General features: G+C 51.8%; 1 protein-coding gene across 1 annotated transcript in view; it reads right to left on the bottom strand.

The window, feature by feature from the left end:
* The window catches only part of Parvb (parvin beta), an 81,962-nt gene that overhangs the window by 22,321 nt on the left and 40,603 nt on the right, over positions 1-19,038 (bottom strand). The window contains exons 3-6 of the mRNA XM_032918861.1: positions 18,858-18,928; positions 11,570-11,672; positions 3,924-4,064; positions 1,896-2,011 (exon numbers count right to left, since the gene is read on the bottom strand). Coding sequence (XP_032774752.1) covers positions 1,896-2,011; positions 3,924-4,064; positions 11,570-11,672; positions 18,858-18,928 — 431 coding nt within the window. The remainder of the gene's footprint in view (positions 1-1,895; positions 2,012-3,923; positions 4,065-11,569; positions 11,673-18,857; positions 18,929-19,038) is intronic.

The raw sequence follows: 19,038 nt of genomic DNA, 5'->3' as shown, positions 1-19,038 counted from the left end.
CACATACATCAGGGGTTCCCAGAGGCTAGCCAAAGTAGCCACAACCACAGCTCCCTGCTTGAAGCTCCTGAGGGACAAGACAGGAACCTGAGACCTAACTAGGCAGTCTTCTCACCCTTCCCTGAGCTGGCCCTAGGGATCTGGTAGACTGGTCCTTGTTAACAAGTAAATGCAGCTGGAGACTTTGGCGTGGCTCACTCCCGGTCTCATTCCAACTGGCTCTCCACAGAGCCCACCAAGGAAGACTCTGGGTATTTGGTTCACTTATTTGCATAAGCATGAATGAGGTCCCTGTTGATTGCTGGGCATTGGCGAAGTCATTGGTAAACTCAGAGATGGATAATTGAAAGGCTAGCAACATCGGCCCAAGTCCGTAGGCCGATCGCTGAAGCCCTGAGAAATCAAGAGGTCTGCCCACTGCTTCTAATGCTGGGGGGCTGGGGTGGTAAACAAGGCTTGGCTGTCATGCCTTCCAGCCGTGAAACGCCACATGCCTGGACTTGCCCCATCTCAAATAAGCTGGTGGGTCACCCAAGGAAGCACACGGACTGTCCAGAGGACCTCAGGAGAGGCAGAAAGAAGCTCTGAGTAGGGACTGGGGGACTAAGAAGCTGCTATCTAGCTGGACCTCCTTGCCCAGTTTCTTCTACTTTGGGCTCAGTGTAGACAGCCCAGGAAGTGCAGTCAAGACACGGTATGCTGGAGGGGGCTTGCAGGGGCAGTCAGATTTTCCAAAAACCCAAGCTTGTCTTGGACCAGCATGTAAGACTGAAAGAAAATACCCAGATGGTGAGGCCGCTCAGTACTCTTGAGGCCTGGGCTGACGTAGGTAGGTTTAGGAACCGTTTTCCCATGTGTCCTTGGGAAGCCTCTCCCGGCCCGCTGCCTATGAGCCAGCAGCCAAGACTAGGGCCGCAGGAATGGTCCCCCTGAGTCTGCGTCACTCTCGCTGACCACAAACATCCTGATTGGGAAGGAAGCAGGGAGAAATGGCAGGTGACCTTCCGCTTAATGTCAGACAGGGCTTTCCCAGCAGGGGACCACTAAGTTCCCAAGGCAGTGGAGAGGTCAGAATGGCTTCAGAAAACACAGGCTCAGCCAGGTCTCCGTGGACCACAGACCACAAAACAGATAAGTTAAAAATTCAGAGAACAGAATGTAGCTGAGTGTCTCCAGACGCATAAACACCGACCTACAGGTCCCAAATGTGACCGCAGCCCTTTGGCAGATAGGATGGCTCTTCCGGGCCAAAATGGGTTATCCTCACTCAGGGTCCCCAGCAGTTCAGGCCAATGTCTGGCATCCAGTAGGTGCTTAATATATGATTCCTGGTGAAACTGTGCCAAGTCTGGCCCACACCTGTGTGCTTGAACACTAAAGCACACGACAGTACACACAGCAGACCCACTCCTGCCTCCCACCCCCATTAGCAGGACCCCAGGTCCTGGCTCCCTTCTCTGAGTAAATCAAGAGAAATGAACCTAAAAAAAAGAGATAATGGGGGATGATGGCTTATAATACAGAGCCAATGTGGAGAGCCTTTAATTTGGGCGTCGATTTCATTCTGCCGGTCACAGCCTCCTCCAGTGAGTAATAAGCACATTCAAGGGGATTGAATTCCGACTCGGTGGCTCTGGAGAGAAATGAACGCTCTCTCCAGAAATCTGGGAAATTAAACCTCAACACCCGTGTGCCGCTCTTGAAATCAACGCCATTGTTCCCGCTCCAATCATTTCCCGAAGAACCAGGGTGAGGTATGCATTTTGTCAAGAGCGGAAAATAAAAGGTAGGCTCTCGGGATGCAGGGGAGAAAAACGCTGAAAAACCGTAAGGAGAAAAAAGTCAGCTTGCCTCGGCTGGCAGAGATGGGCGACGAGACGGCCCAGCGTACTCACCCGGACGACCACCACCTGCACGGTGACGTGTTCAGGAAGGTGGATGGGGGCCCTGAAGTGCATGGCCAGGGAGACGAGGAGGTGCAGAATGGACACCAGGTTCTTCCCGTGGATAGCTTTGGGGTGGAGAGGGAAGGAAACAGAGGCCTCCAGTCAGAAGCTGTAGTGAGCAAGGCACCCATCACAAGGGTTTCTCTCTCTCTCTCTCTCTCTCTCTCTCTCTCTCTCTCTCTCTCTCTCTCTAAGACTTTATTTATTTATTTATTTATTTATTTATTTATTTATTTATTTATTTTATGAGTACACTGCCATTCCCTTCAGACACACCAGAAGGGGGAGGTTGGATCCCATTACAGATGGCTGTGAGCCACCATGTGGTTGCTGGGAATTGAACTCAGGACCTCTGGAAGAACAGTCAGTGCTCTTAACCACTGAGCCATCTCTCCAGCTCCTTAAGGGGACCTCTTAAGGGGACCTCTAGGGAAGGACAAAGAGACTCCAGATACACAGGGATGATAAGGTTCCAGGGGGCTTCTGCCTGCGGATGCCTGACTTGTCTCTGTTCCATTCTTGTTGCTCCAAGGAAACTTGACAACCGTGGTTTTATTTTTTTGTTTTGTTGGTTTGTTTGTCTGTTTTACAGCAGGGTCTTACTATATAGCCCTGGCTGGCCTACATCAGCTGGCCTGAAACTCACAGTGATTCACCTGCCTCAGACTCCTGAGGGCAAAGATTAAAGGTGTGTGACACCATGCCAGGCCCTGGAAACCACGTTTAAGAGCACTGCGTCTTTTGAAGAGAATGGCAGGTTACAGAGAGAAGGACACGTCACAGCCACACACCCACCATAATAACACATGTCATTATCATTGACACTGGGCTAACTTCTGCTGCTAGGCAATCGGCAGCCCCCATGGGGATGGGTGACAAGGATAGGGACTGCTCTAGGCTGCAGTCAGTCCTGGCTGTCTGCCCTGACTCCCTGAATGTAAAATTTCAGGCTGGGTTGGAGTACACCTTTGGAGGGATTTGCAGCTGGTGGGACATCTCCTACCCACAGCCCCCTATAGCCAAGATCTGGGCTCCCTATGCAGTCCCCGGAGACCTGGCCCTGAAAGGGCAGTCTCTGGCATCCTACCACATCATACCTGCTGTGCAAAGTGACAGAGGAGGTAGGGACATAAACAGGACAGAAGCCATCACCTTTTTAGTCATCTCATCCCTTCCTGCTCCCTCTGTGATGACACAACCCCCTCAAGCCAACTGACAAGTGACATTCCTGAGCTATCATGAACTCCTGGGCATCTACCTCAGTGGGCCATCCCCAGATAGGTTCACTTTCTGCAACTGTCCTGGGTGTTTGGTGGCAAGTCCCAACAAGACTTCCTTGGGCTAGACATAATCCCAGCATTCAGAAGGTAGAGACAGGAGAATCTGGAACTCAGGGCCAGCCTTGGCTACATATTGAGTCCAAGGCTAGCCTGGGCTACATGAGACTCTCAAAATCAAAACAAGGCCTGGGAAGATGATTCAAGTTCATAAAATCCCCGCCACGCAAGCATGAGGACTCGAGTTGGAGTTAAAAGAAGCCAACTGTGGTGCCACGCCCTAGTAATCCCAGCACTGGAGAGTTGGCAGTGGAAGGATCCTGAGCTTGCTGGCCAGCCCCACCTCACCGCTGGTGAGCTGCAGGTCTCAATGAGAGACCCTGTCTCACAACAAACGAGGTGCATGGTTCTGAGGTTGACCTCTGACCTCCATACACGTGCACTCGGACCCACACAAAATTAATCCTAGAGCTGTACCTCTGAAGGACAGGCGGTTGGGGTGGGGAGCACCGTGCGTTGGTATATGATTGTGCCTGTAACTGGGTGCTCCCCAGAATAGCTTCCCCAGACCTCTCTTCTGCCACTGGCCTCTGGCAGAACAGGTCGAGAGGGTACATTGATTCTTAATCACAAGACTACCTGGGATGATCAATGACAGATGACGCCTCCAACAGTCCCTCCCCACACAGAGGCCACTCACAGTCCACATTCCAACGCAGCGGCCAGCCGTGGGGCCGGAGCAGGTCTTGCACGGCTTCCAGAACTGTCTGCAACTTCTGCTTCTGCCCGATCTCGGACTGCGTCACCTCTGCCACATTCAGCTTGCAGTGTGCTAGCTTTTCTGTGGAGACAAGGACACTTGTCATTAGGCAGAGTGTCAGAGCAGGAGGGGCTGGAGCCACCTGTGCCCTGGCTGGAGCAGGGGCACTAGGGATCCAGCCTCTTAGCCCAAACCCCTGGGCCAGTAGTGCTGTGCTGAGCCGGGAAGCTCTGGACTTGGGAGGCCATTTCTACTGAGAGAAAGTTCCAGTGCAAGTGAAGGGGAAGCAAGGTTGAAGGCAGGGAACAGCTTATGTGCAAGAAATGGAAAAGAATCCTTCAAGATGTAGCTGGGGAGACCAAGTATGGGGACAGCCAAGCACCAGAAGCCTCAGCAGACAGAGAGATGGCTCAAAAGTTGGCCTCTGGCCTGCTGTTAGCTGGTACCTTTTAGATTTGCCTGGAAAGCTGGACCTGTGAAACCGCAACCTCATGGCTGAGACCTGACCGTGACAGCATCAGCTGACATGACAACACGGATGGAGATGCCTCAAAGCCCCCCCCCAGGTGAAGAACCACAGGCTGCTGAGAGAAGGAATACCAGTCTTCTCCCGGGAGATGGAGCCCCTAACTCGTTATTCAACACCAAGTGGTCAGCCTTGAATGCACACACACATGAACAGCAGAAAATGGACTCATTATGTTACATGCACGTGCACATGCACACATACACACATACACAGAGAGAGAGAGAGAGAGAGAGAGAGACAGAGACAGAGACAGAGACAGAGACAGAGACAGAGAGACAGACAGACAGAGATAGAGGAGGGATAAAAATAATAAAGAAGTAGTCATGAACTTGAGAGGGACTGGGGGACACGGGAAGGTAGAAATGGTATAAGATAGTACTCATGTATGAAATTCTCAAAAAACAAAAACAAAAACAAAAAAAAAAAACTTACAGAGGTGGATTTCTGTGAGTTCCAGGTCAGCCTGAACAACATAGCCAACTCTGGTCTGTCAGGGTTACATAGTGAAACCCTGTCTCAAAAGGTTGTCATCGGACCCCTACACATGCACACACACTCCCCCAAACCACCATACAGTACCACTACTATTGGTAATAATTTTAAAGCAAAAGCAAAAGATGCAGTTGGGGGTGCAGAAGAGGAGGTTCCTGGGGTGACTGCAGAGGGCGGATGCCTGATGCCCTGAGGGTGTGAGTAGGGGAAGGCGTCAGTGGTGTCCCACCCTGCGGATTCTCATTAACACAATAAGAAAATCTTAGCGCTGCCTCCCTGCACTCACAGGCGCTCTCAGGCTCCCCTTCTCCCGGCTCTAACATTTTCACACCGTATGAAGTTTGACTGGAGATTTGCCGAGTTTGTGACTGTGTCATTTCTAAGAGCAAGCAGGAAGAGCTCTGGTGAGAATTGTCACATTCACTCGGAATTCAATTACCTGGACGAGACCCAGCCGCCTTCAATTCCCTTCGGGAGTGGGGGAGGCAGCAGGTGAGAGCAGGTAGCCACAGACGCAGCAGCCAGCGCTCCGGGGCTCAAGCTCAAAGTCGGGAGCCCTATTCCCCCTTAGTCTTTAATTCCAAGATGCGATGTTTCCTGACAGGTCTCCTCTGCCAACCAGCAAAGGCTCAGACCCGGGGTGACTGCAGGCAATTTTCTAGAGTGTGATTACAGCGTCCTTAGCCGAGGATGCATGGCTGCCATCAGCCCCATTGTCACTGAGATTGTGAACCCCAGTGAGATCACACAAAGCTCTGTCCGACACATTTTAACTGGGCCCAGGACTTCAGCGTTCTTGTCCCCTGATTTCTGGCTCCTGCAGCTGGCAGGGCCAGCTCTTCTGCAGTCCTCAGGGTGAGATGGCACATGACCATCTACCACACACAGGACAGCCTTGCCACCACACGTTCACTACACAAACAGCTACTGGGCTAGCCTAGGTGCTGGGAAAGCATGAACAAGAGAGGCCCTAAGTGGGGTGACAGACGGATGTGACAATCGAGGACAGTAAAGAGACGCGTGACAGTTTGGGCAGAGGTGAGCGTGAGGGAGAAAAACACTGGTGGTCCCACGCTGCCTCTGGGGATAGCAGTGCCTGCATCCATGGATTCTCACTACCTGTCACCTGTGTCACAGGGACACCCACAGCTACATGGGGAAACAACAAGAAAATACACAGCAAGCCACGCCCACAGGGGTACAGCAACCAAAGGGCATCGAGCAAAGCAGGGCATCGGGGAAGGAAACAGGGAAGGAGGGTCAAAGAGAACCCAGAACGCCCTCTTGTCCCTTGCCACCAGCCATGTCACCTGGAATGACAAGGAGGAGGCAGAGAAGGGGAAGAAACTGAGAGCTTTGGGGAAGAGCAGAGCAGTGGCCTACAGGGGCTCCTCCCAGCTCTGAGATCCGAGGTCTGAGACAAGGCGTTGGCTGTTTTCTTCCCGTGGCTTCTCTCTGTGTCCCCACATGACTGTCCCCACTGTGTACAGCTGTGTCCTAAGCTCCCACCCACACATGTTTTTTATGAGTCAGGGTTTCCCTATGTAGCTGAGGCTGGCCTTGAACTCTGGGTCTTCTTGCCTGAGCATCTCAAGTGCTGGGGTTGGGTGTGCAGCACCTCCCCATCCAGTCTCTTCTCCTAAGGGCCCTAGTCACACTGGCATCGTTACGACCTCGTTTCAAATCGATTACTTCCTTGAAACGTGTCTCTAAATGCAGCCACATTCTAAGGTCTGAGAGTTAGGGTGACGTCTTAGTTAAGACTGTTATCATATTATCGCCTTGGTGAAACACCGCGCCCAAAAGCAGCACCAGAGGAAAAGGTTTATTTCGAGATACATCACAGTCTACCCTCAAAGGCAGTCGGGGCAGGAATTCAAACAGGGCAGGAACCTGGAGGCAGGGGCAGATGCAGAGACCATGGAGGGGTGTTCCTTATGGCTTACTCGCCCTTCTTTTTTTCTTTTCTTTTCTTTTCTTTTCTTTTCTTTTCTTTTCTTTTCTCTTCTCTTCTTTTCTCTTCTTCCTTCCTTCTTCCTTTCCTTCCTCTCTCTCTCTCTCTCTCTCTCTCTCTCTCTCTCTCTTTCTTTCTTTCAAGACATTACATAATCCTGGCTGCTCTAGAACTCACTCTGTAGACCAGGCTAGCCTTAAACGCACAGAGATCTGCCTGTCTCTGCCTCCCGAGTTCTGCTTTCTTAAAGAAGCCAGGCCCACCAGCCCAGGGGTGGTCTCACTCACTAATTAAGAAGGTGTCCTAAAGCAGTGGTTCTCACCCTCTCTAATGCTGCAACGTTTTATACTGTTCCTCCTGTGGTGGTGACTCCCAACCCCCAACCACAACATTATTTTCATGGCTACCTCATAGCTAGGTTTTGTCACTGTTATGAATCACAATGTGAATATTTTTGGAGCTAGACGTTTGCCGGAGGGGTTGCAACCCACAGGTTGAGCACCACTGCCCTGTAGTCTTGCCTACAGTCCAATCTTGTAGAGGGACCTTCTCTCAGATGAGTCCAGCCAGGGTCAAGTGGACATGAAAACTAGCCAGCACTGACGTCAATATATGAACGTGGGATTAGGGGATATGACCTAGCCCCAGAAAGCTGGCCTTGCACCCCACTGTCATGCCCTAAGCGTCCATGATGCAGTAACTCTACAAAGCAGGGAAGAGAGAGTTCTCTGAATATCAACCACACATTGATCTGGTTGGGATGGCGGATGTGTCATCTTCTGACACAGAAAAGACAGAGAAAGGTTAAGGTGACCCTAGAGCACAGCATGCAACTGGGGGTGAAAGTGTACCTCAAAAGGGCTAAAGGTGTTCCAGGGAGTACCCGCTGGCCCAGGAGCCCCTAAGTACCCTACAAGGGCACTCCACCCAGCCCACGGCCTTGAGGTAAAGCCCAGCCACGCTGAAACCTAGCCTGCCACAGGGATCCCCAGCTGTCCCCAGCATTCCTTCTCAAGAACAGGGGCTCTTCTCGGTGCTCTGATGGCTCAGCCTTGATGAATGCCACACTTCCAAGTCCGAAGGCCCATGTCGTCCACTTGAAACATCTCCTCAGGCTGGGGACGGGACTCAGCAAGCGACACCCCTGCTCTGTGAAGTGTGGGAAACTGAGTTCCATCCCAAGAATACAAAAGACCAGATGTGTCCATGCACGTGCGCGTACATCTGTGTCCCTGCATACATCTGTGCGCATACATCTGTGTCCCAGCATACATCTGTGTCCCAGCATACCTATGTGTCCCAGCATACATCTGCGTCCCAGCATACATCTGTGTCCCAGCATACATCTGTGTCCCAGCATACATCTGTGTCCCAGCATACATCTGTGTCCCTGCATCCATGTGCGAGCATACATCTGTGTCCCAGCATACATCTGTGCATACATCTGTGTCCCAACATACATCTGTGTCCCACCATACATCTGTGCATACATCTGTGTCCCAGCATACATCTGTGTCCCAGCATACATCTGTGTCCCACATGCATACATCTGTGCATACATCTGTGTGCATACATCTGTGTCCCAGCATACATCTGCGTCCCAGCATACATCTGCATCCCAGCATACATCTGTGTCCCAGCATACATCTGTGTCCCAGCATACATCTGCGTCCCAGCATACATCTGTGTCCCAGAATACATCTGTGTGCATACATCTGTGTCCCAGCATATATCTGTGCGCATACATCTATGTCCTTTAGGAGCAAGAATCAAGGCGCACACAGGAGAAGACCCTAAGGCTGATGAGCCATCCATCCTGGAGGGAGCAAAGGTAAGCGAAGAAGCCCTGCCTCACACACGGAGGAAGGAGAAATGACACCTGAGTTGTCTTCTGACCTCCACGCGTGCACCATGACACACACGCCCACATTCACATGTAGACACACATGCAAAAAAAATATAATTCAAATAACTAAAGAATGCTTCCTCCTCCTACTCCCACACACTCCTCAGGGTCCCTTCCCACATGCTGGTCTCACCGGACTTCTTTGCTGGCTGCCCTGGTCATCCTGACCAGTCCTGGCTCCACCACTGAAATCAGCCTTGGCCCTGTTGTTCAGCCAACGCTACTTTATTTGCTCTGTCTCTGCTTACGTCAGAGCCACCAAGAGGTCACCGCTTCCGTCAAGGTCACTCCTGGAATCTCTGGTCTCGGGGGCCTCGTGAGGTACCACTGCATCGTATCAGAAGCACAGTTGCCCACACAGCCCGGCAAAGATTCGCGGACATCCTCTCAGCCCCGAATGCTCTCCCCATTGTCCTTTTCTCTGTCCAACCCACTCGACACAAGAGGCTTACAAGCTGCTTCTTTCAAGTACCGACTGGAGATATTCAAATGAGAGGGAATAACAACCACTTCACAATACAAAGGAAGCAGAGCCCCGGGCAAGCATCGAGCCTCACAGGACAGGGCCTGGAGGAGCAACTGGATGGGAGTCACAGCCGTTTGGACTTCAGGCCGGGCAAGCAGAAGATGGAACCAAAAAAGATGAGCCCAAGAGGTCACCTTCCTGCCCCTCAAAGATGGAGATTCGTCAATGTTGATGGCAACCAACCACGGCCAGTAGACGCAAAGCCAGAACTCGCCCAGCGATGATGAGAGGTGGCACCGACCGGAGGGATTGCTCCAATGAACAATGAACAACCTTGTTCAAACCCCGAGTAGCTCTTGTGATAGACATGGAAGAAAAGCCCATGTCTACCAGGTCTGACCCTGTCTATCTTCCCAGCCCAGCCAAATTCTAGATCTCATCTCCCTCCCTGCGCCACAACCTGCCTCAGCCTCTGTGCCCTGCTCGCCTGGCCACAGACCCTCTGCTTCTGAGGTTGGATATGGAACTCTACTGGGCTGTGAGCTCCCCAGAGGGGCTACCATGGCCACCCAGGCACTCAGCATCCTATAATCTCACTACTCCCTCCTTTGCCAATCTAAGGATCTGACCTTCCCTATCGGCTGACACTGTGCGTGTACAGCAAGGTAAAGCTATGGGTTCTGCACTGGTCCTGGCAAAAAGGCAAACTCAGTAACACTAAGGAAAGCACATCAGGGCTGGAGTGATGACTCAGCCATTAAGAGTGCTGGCTGCTCTTTCAAGAAGATCTGGGTTTAATTCCCTGCATCCACAGGGCAGCTCGCAACCGGCCATAAACTACAGTTCTAGGGGGATCTGATGCCCTCTTCTGGCCGCCACAAGTACTGCATGCACGTGGTACCCAAGACACCTGTGCAGGCAAAGCATTCATCACTTAAAATCAAAATAAATAAACTTTTAAAAAAGAAAAATAGACGAGTGATCTACATTGGTCCATCTTCTATAGGACAAGATTCTCAAGACCTTCAAAGATATCATAAGAGACAGAAGAGAAAAGGGGGAGGGATATTAGGAGAAAAGAACAGGGTAAAGTGATCGGTATTCACTGGATGGAAAGGCATTTGGAGAGACTGGGTCCCTGGGCCTGACCTTGTGCTGCTGTGGTAAGGAAAAACAGGACCTGTATAAACAGGACCTGTGCCCAAGGCACCCGACAAACAGCTGAGAAAGAGAAGCCTCAAGAGCCTCACCCCCTCCCCCAGCCACCAAGGCAGCCAGAGGTGACAGCATAGCCCACAAGACATGCTCACAACAGGCCCAGCCCTGTAAGAGCCAGTCCTGAGGCTGTGTCGTCCACTGTTTTTCTTTTTGAGAGAGGCTTTGGTATGTAGGCTAGGCTAACCTTGAACTAGCAATCCCCCTGCCTCAGCATCCCAGGTGCTAGGACGACAGGCATGAATCACCGAGCTAGGGTGAGGCATCGTGAATTTAGGGCACTGCCGTTCCTCAGCCCCAACTTCATTCTTCTCTGTTCTCCTGGCCACTCTGCCCTCATTTCCCCCTGAGGCTCAGACCCCAGTGCTTCATATGGCCACCCACTTTAGCCAAATGGCACCCGTATGGCCTTTAAATACCCTGGAGACCCACAGCATCTGTCACCGTCTGCTCAGACAGACCGCATGCCCCAGAAGGGTAGGGTGGATCAATGTCTGCTTCATGACTCACTGACCTAGAAGCCAGTGTTCAGCAAGGCTCAGGAACACTTGATGGTGAGGCCCCACCTCCTGACCTTCCTTCCTTCCTTCCGCCCATCTCTCCTGAGAACGCACTCAATCATCCTCAGACAGAACTTGGGGGGACAGCAAAGCTGGGAGCACGAGTCAGGACAGTGGCATGCTCTCTCACACCGGTTTGTTGGAGACCAGCCCTCTGCTCCCCTCCCCCATCCTGATGGTGTTTATAACTACATGAAACGCCAGTGGCCTGAGAGATGACATAAGGGTCCTGACTCCTCTCTCTCCTCTCTGAACCCCATTTCTTTATCCGTGATGGCATGAGCATCCGAAAGGACCTACTGCAGCCCCAGGGCTGGGTACACACGTCCAGCAGAGAAACCATGGAGACAGAGAGCAGTGAACCCACAGAGGGGCCACTAGGAGGTATAAGCCAAGCTTTGGGTCTGGTCCCAAGAGCCCAGGGCATGAAGGATGGTGTTACATAGCGGGGTCCTGGCACTCACCCAGAAGTTTCTGTAACACCTGGCCATCGTACAGGTCCTCCTCCAGCTGCTTCACAATGATGCGCTCCTCCGCCAGCACATCGTTGATCCAGTCCAGAAGCACCTGGGAGAGGAGAGAGGCGCTGTCAGAGTTGCTAGATAAAGCCAGGGTCAGGGCAGGTTCAGGTGGGCAGCAGCCCAAACACACTAGGGCTACCAGACACCTGCCTGGTGACCGCGGAAGACAACAGGTGTCTCTTGGTCCACGGCCAAGGTAGGAGTGGAGAGCTAGACCCACACATGGAGCTAGGACTTCCTAACAGCTCCCAGCAGACCCTGGCAGGACCAGACAGGCTGGGAACCTGCAGAGACCGTGGGAGAAGATGACACCTATCTCCCAGCAGAAGAGCTCACAAGTCCACCTTCAAGGACGGAGCGCTTGAAGGCGTGATGTTTTTGTACACTGTGTGAAGTTTACCCTTGGGTTCTTCAAATACTGAGTTCTCTGCCCTCGGATCTTGTTTCAGTCTGGACACGGCACTGTAAATGCTTATACCAAGAATCTCCTGTCTCACGTTTATGTAAACAACTCTTACCATTTATTCTCTGCCTTGTCAATAAATGCTGATCACCCAATGGCTGGGCAGAATAAGGCATAGGGTGGGACATCCGCCAACCAGAGGAGGGAGTGAGGGAGAGAGGGAGAGAGGGAGAGAGGGAGAGAGAGAGAGAGACTCAGATCAGCGAGGAGGGTGTAGGATTTGGAGCCGTGAGGAAAGGGTCCGGTAAGAGATCATGAAAACACACCTGAAGCCCAAAGAGTCAGATCAATAGTAATCTGCAAGTGTCATGGGATGTGTCTGGGAGTTAGCAGGCTAGCATAGAAGTTTAAATTACATCATTTAACTGCTCAGCTGTGGAGGCGCAGTTTTAAATAAATAATTGGTTTTTCTGTGTGGTTATTGGGGAATAGTGTGAGGTAAAGAAATACAGCCACCAGATTCATGAACTGCTACGTTTATAAAAGATGTTCCACTTGCAGGCACTAAATGAGCAGGTGCTGGGAAGAGGGAGGAAAGGGGGCCGTGAGCCATTACCCCCACCTGTCCCCTCCTAGCCTGCACTTCAGCAGCCCAGAGTCCAGAGTCCCGGCATGGCTTCTGTTCGCCGCACCCTGTAGACTGGCCAATGGAGAATCAACAGACCGCACCGCTCAGATCCCAGAGCTGTGTGATGGTCACCCCAATCCACTTTAGAATGTCTCCTGTCCCTGTAGAGAGAGCAGGCCTACCCCTACCCCAATCTCCCGTAGTCAATGAGATTACACAGTATGCAACTCCTCCCTCACTCCTGGCTTCTCCCTCAGTGCAGTGTTTGAAACCCGTCCCCATCACAACCCCTATCTCTCCCCAACTTCTGCCCGAACCCTTTACCACCGCATGACACAAATGTAGGTACATTTTACTTGTCTTCCCCACCGGCGGACCATTGGGGTTGTGTTACTTTCTGCCCATCACTCTGCTGCGAACCCTCACAGTCAAGGTTTCCATTTTCCCAGACCCGACTCCACTCAGTGCATTGGGAGACACGCTACGGAAGCAAGCCACCTGCACTGTCGAGTGTCTCTTGGGCAGGGGGCGTCTCAAGGACAGCACTCATTCACTGTCAACTCCCAGAATGAAGCAGATGCCTGCCCAGGCTGCAGCCACGAGTCTCAGACTGTGGCTTTTCCATGCCGGCCAAATAAATTAAGCCATCTAGTCGGACCCCTGAGCCTCTAAGAGGGGGAGGTCTGTGACCACTCTCCGAAATATCAAAGTGCTCAAGATCCAAACGCAGTGTCCCCTTACTCCCTGACACAGCAGTGACCTGAAAAACTCATCACAAAGTCCTGACCCATCCAGTCCTGACCAGCTTCCGAGTGACCGCAGAAGACTAGCCCAGGCCGATGCTCACAGGGAGCACAGAGCCTATGACTCACGAGTGTCTAGGGTAAAGGGTCACACAGCCTTGTAGCCCTTGTGTCCAAGCACGAGGGGGAGGGGACAGAGTCGGAGCCCTCTCCAGCTCTCTGGCTGAGTGGACTCCAGTCTGGCTTGTGTTCTCTGCCCACTGGGCTGTCTCCTCTGGGCAAGGAAAGCTAGGAGGTAGGGCCTGGCTGGAGGAAACAGGTTGCAAAGGGTCATATCCTGGATGCCTACTTGTCCTCATGCTTAAGAGTCTAATGTTTGCTCTCACACGGGGGGCTGCAAACCACAGCAAGGATTCCTGTTACAAAATGGTAAGATCTCAACTTCACAAGGAATGAAAAAGCGATGGCGTGACGAGGTCACCGTGGTTACCGTGGCGGCTTTCATCAACTGTGCACAGCCAGAGTCGCCTGGAAGAGAAAATGCCTCCACTAGCTTGGCTTGTAAGCAAACCTGTGGTAGATTTTCTTGATTGGTGATTGACATGGGAGGGCCCCGCCCACAGTGAATAATGCTACACCTGGGCAGGTGGCCCTAGGTGCAGTAGGAAAGCAGGCTGAGCAAGCCAGTGGAGCAGCATCCCTCCATGGCCTCTGCATCAGTTCCTGCCTCCAGGTTCCTGCCTTGAGTTCCTGCCCTGACCTCCTTAGACAATGACGGATGAGCTGTAAGCCTTCCCTCTCCAAGGTCTTGTTGGTCATGGTGTCCAGCACAGCAACAGAAACCCTCAGAGGACAGGAAAGGGTGAGTCTTCTCTGCCTGCTGTCAAGAAGGGAAAAGAAGCGTGTGCCCAACTTCCTGTCCCACCTCCATCTGGGAAAGCTGCTAAGCCCTTATTTCTAGGGTCTCCCCTGAGGATAAAACACGAGTGAGTGTCCACGCCAGGTGCCACCCTGGGCAGTAAGGATGAAGAGAGATGCAGTGCGGTCCCTGCCCACAAGGGCAGTTACCTGTCCTGCGTGTTAGGCTGAGAAGGGTGCAGGCGTGGAAAGTGGACCTCTGTCGCCGTGTCTCTCTGGTCACTGCCCTGCACGCTCACGAGGCTCTTGTCACTCTGCCCATCTCAACAATCACCAGAACATGCTGAACCCCTGTGTGCCACAGGACCTTTGCACCTGATGTTGGGCGGTGGGCTATGATGTTTGCCTAGGTACTGACTAAGTCTGCTTAAATGCCACCTCCCTGACTTCTTTGCAGGGAACGGCAGAAGGAAGTGAAGCTTAGAGGTGCCCGCTTGCCGCCTAATTGCATTGCATATTCACTTGGCTCTCATCACGCCTGTCTCCCAGGTACACTGCGTGAGCTTGGTGAGTGAGCTGTTTGGCTCAGCACTTGTCCCCAGTGGCTATGACAGGAGCAGACTCAAGGTCTCGAACAAACCAAAGAACCGCCTGGGGAAATTCATATCTAGAAAGGGCGTAGACCTTTCTATAGGACTTTGCTTCCGGATGCGTCCTTCTTCAAACGCAGTCCTGCTAGGAAATCTCGAGAGAATGCTTCCTCTACGCGCAAATCGAAAAGTTAGGGAAGGAAAGCTAAACGAACAAAAAAACCCATATTTAGATCTCTGACCTGCCCCAAGCCCAAAAGCAAGAACAAAAGGCCAAAAGCTCAAAGAAAAAGAAGAAAAAAGTCTACACAATGGCCCAGGCTTTCAGGTCCAGGAGGCAAAAAAAATCCTCTCTGGTCTCACCACCACCCCGAAGAGGTGAAGCTGGTTTGGCAACACCACCCATCACCCCATCATTCTGCTCCCGGCCATCCTTCTTAATCTTCCGTTTTACAAAAGAGCTGTTAAAGATAGCATCAGCCATTCTTTTTGGGGAGGCGCTCGTCTGTGAGCTCCAAGTCCCGCGGGCGAATGAGGAGGACATATATTAATTACATCTTTACGTGGCATTCGATCACGGCCAGCTCTAAGAGCTTTGCTCTAACCAGAATAAAAAATTACTTTCCCCTTAGTTCCCTCTGAATTATAATCGGGTCTGCAGTCTGTCTTCCCCAGAGCCATGACAGTTACGGTTTAATCACTTCCAAACAGAGTCCTGGCTGTGTTGTCCCCCGGGGGATGGAGATGCGGACACCTTACGGAAAGGGGTGGGAGTCGGTGCGCCCTGACTATGGCAGAGCAACTCCACACGACCCTGGCCCCAAAGGGGAGAAAACAGCCACATGACAAGGGTAAACCTTTCCCAGTAACTGAACAGCGAGATATGAAATCTGCTTTTGGAAGGAGGCACAGTCCAGCGTGAGGTATCTTGATGCTTCTGGCTAGCGTGCTTAATAAAGGACTGCGTAATTGTGTTGGGGTTTTTTCCAAAATGCATCACCCCAACAGTAATTCTCTGACCTCAGGGGTCTGTGGTCAGCGTGCTATGACTCACTGCCCAAAGTCCAGCACCCCAGGTTACTGGCCCAGTCATTGATCATCAGAAAGAAAAGAAAAAAACACCCTCCAAACGGCTTCCCTCCCAGAGATCAACAGTGCCAAGCCCTTGACCTCATGCATGCATGGGTCCCCTTAGGATCATCCTGCATCGGAAGCTAACTGGGGACTCTCCAAATGCCCTCATTAGCAGTGACCTGGGTGTGACCAAGAGTGTGTGCTGCAGAGATCTCACACTCAGGTAACTCTGAGGGTTCCCTAGCTCTGTGTCAGGCCCTAGGGACAAGGTCCAAATCAGACACTGAGCACAGAGGCTTAGCAGAAAAATGCAGGACACTTTTAACAGAACAGTTAATGCCATGAAGTATCTCAGCCATAAGCCTCCAACACTGTCCACCTACAGGGAATCTGGTTGGTTCCAGCAGCACTAGAATAAACGGCCACAGGAAGAAACACCAGCAGAGGACACCAGGGTCTTTGAGGCTCCTGGGCCCACAGAATACAGACAGGTCCATTTCTAAAGAGATGCCCATGCCCAGCTCCCCATCAGACCTGGCCCCTCTCCGTACCCGTCATCAGATAATGAATGGCACTCCACTTTCCTCTGAGTTGGGACTGGACCTTCACCCTTTAATAACCCAACAAGCACGACAGATGCTCAAAATAGTTTTTAATAGTCAACCTCATTCCAGCGCCTGCCCAGCCAGGGCCAGGGACTTCAGACAAAAGGCAGAGGGCAGCTCGCAGCATTGCAAACATGATAGTCGTAAAATAGTGGGCGACAGAGAAGGCCACCGAGACACCAGAGGGAAGTCAGGGAGGGCAGACACCAACCAGGAGAGGGAGAAACAAAGCCAGCCAGGCTTCCTCAGAAACTCAGCCCTGGTCCCAAAGACTCCGAGAGTCTGTGAAGGACAGACGGCCACAATGACCATGTCCAGCAGGACAAGACTGTCAGCCAGATTGCCCTCTGACCTGCTCAGACCAACATACCAGAGAGGTTTTAAGTTTTAAAATACCTCCATGGGGGTGGGGGCAGGCGTATGGGTCAGCAATGGAGCAGAGTCCTGGGTGCCTGGGTAGGAGATGGCAAAAGGCAAAAAACTGAACAGCACCCCCACAGTGGGTACCCATGGAGGTATGGCTGTCTGAGAACTCGCTCTGTAAACAAGGCTGGCCTCAGACTCAGAGATCCACCTGCCTCTGCCTCCAGACTGCTGGGATTAAAGAGGTGTGCCACCACTGCCCAATGCAATGGTTAATCTTAATTGTCAACTTGATACAATCAAGAATCAACTGAGAGGAATGCTTACATTGGTTTGGCCTGCAGGCATGTCTGTGAGGGACTGTCTTAATTAGTAAGTTGATGTGAGAAGACCGAGCCCACCGTGGGCGGCACCAATCCCTAGACCTAAGGGGTCCAAATAGGATAAGAGTAATGAAACCAGCTGAGCACATCAGGCAAGCAAGTAAGCATGCCTACATTCATCCTCTCCGCTCTCACTGTGGATGGGACTAGCTGCTTCAAGCCCCTGCCACCTTGGCTTGCCCACAGAGTTGGACTGTAACCCAGAACTACAAACTAAATAAACTCCTTGTCTCCTACATAGTGAGACCCTGTCCAAAGGGGGTAAAAAAAGGAAAAAGAAAAATGAATCACCATCTTTGGATAGCTGTAACAGACATTTCCAGTTCACGTTTCTACAAGGGCATAGCTGGCACGCAACCCTGATTCCCCTGAATCAGCCCTTATGAAAGCTCAGTCACAAGGGGTGGCCTGAGCAGGCTCTCTGCTTCAGTGAAGGTGGGACAGCCAATAGAGAGCCATCTATTTCAGGACACTGTCTGTCACATGCAGCATTTCAAAGCACCTGGTCACCCAAGCCAATTCTGGATCTCCAAGGCAGGACACCATCTGCTTGCCTCTGTCTCTGGTGGGTGGCCTTCAGGAGCCCTACTATGGCTTAGATCTGAGCAATCAAAGCCTCAGGCTGTCCCTGGACGGGATCAGCCATGTGCTAGAGAAGAGCAGGCAGATGTCCCTGGCAGCCACGGAGACACAAAGCCACCTGCCTGTTACTGTGACCTTTGTGAACAAAGCCTTTTGCTGTCCCACCTGGCTCCTATTCACACTACCACACATGGTCCCCAAGTGTTTCAGTTTCATTCTGTCACTGTGTGAAAACATTCTGGTCAAAGGCAGTTGAGGGGAGGAAAGAATTTATTGACTCACTCTACCAGCTCAATCCATCCAAGGGAACTCAGGGCAGAATTCAGCTCATGAAGGAGCTCGAAGCAGAAACCATGGAGGGACACTGCTTGCTGGGTCACTCACAGGTTCATGCATAGCTAGCATTCTAATATAATCTAGGACTGCCTGCTGAGGGAATGGTGCCACCCACAGTGGGCTATGTCTACTGATATCAATTAACAATCAAGACCATCTCCCACCGACACGCTACAGGTCAAGTCTGATCTTGGAAATCCCTCAATTGAGACTCCCTTTTCATGTAAATCCAGGGCTGGGCTAAGTTGACCATTAACTAGCTAACTTGGATACCAAGGCCTCTTCAGATGAGGCTCCAGTAGGGGGAGACAACAACCTGCTCCCCAAAACAACTTAAATCCACACCCCATGAAGCCACAGACAACCAAGTATGTAGGTAGGGTATATTGGCTCAAAACAGACCCAACACAGTTCTTATGAGGACCATGTGACAGCCCGTAAAGGCCCTGGTCAGCATGCCCTAGCATGGGAGCACCTAGAAGACTCAAGTTCCATCCATTCTTCAGCCCACACTCTATTCCTCACCACCCCTTTCTAATGTAGCCTCGATGACCCTTTCAGGAGCCCAGAGGCTCAAGTCTTTCTTGTATCCACAGGAGTCCGGATCCCCCAGAAGAAGGCCCAGAACCAACAGGGATGGTCCAACCACATCAGACTATAACTCACCTTGACCAACTCCTTGAACTTGGGGTCTTCTCTAGAGGTGGGATCGATCATGGTGCGCTCCTCATTCTCCTCTGCCGAAGACAGAAAGGACCAGAGTGAATGGGGGTTGGGGGAAGGGTTGACAGGGATGCCAGGGGTGAACTCCCTGCTCACCCACATGAGTCAGGAGGCTGGTGGTAAA

The sequence above is a fragment of the Rattus rattus genome, chromosome 1 (assembly GCF_011064425.1).
Source record: "Rattus rattus isolate New Zealand chromosome 1, Rrattus_CSIRO_v1, whole genome shotgun sequence".
NCBI lineage: Eukaryota > Metazoa > Chordata > Mammalia > Rodentia > Muridae > Rattus > Rattus rattus.
The sequence above is the reverse complement of the archived record's forward strand: the minus strand, read 5'-3'. Positions and strand labels throughout refer to the sequence as shown.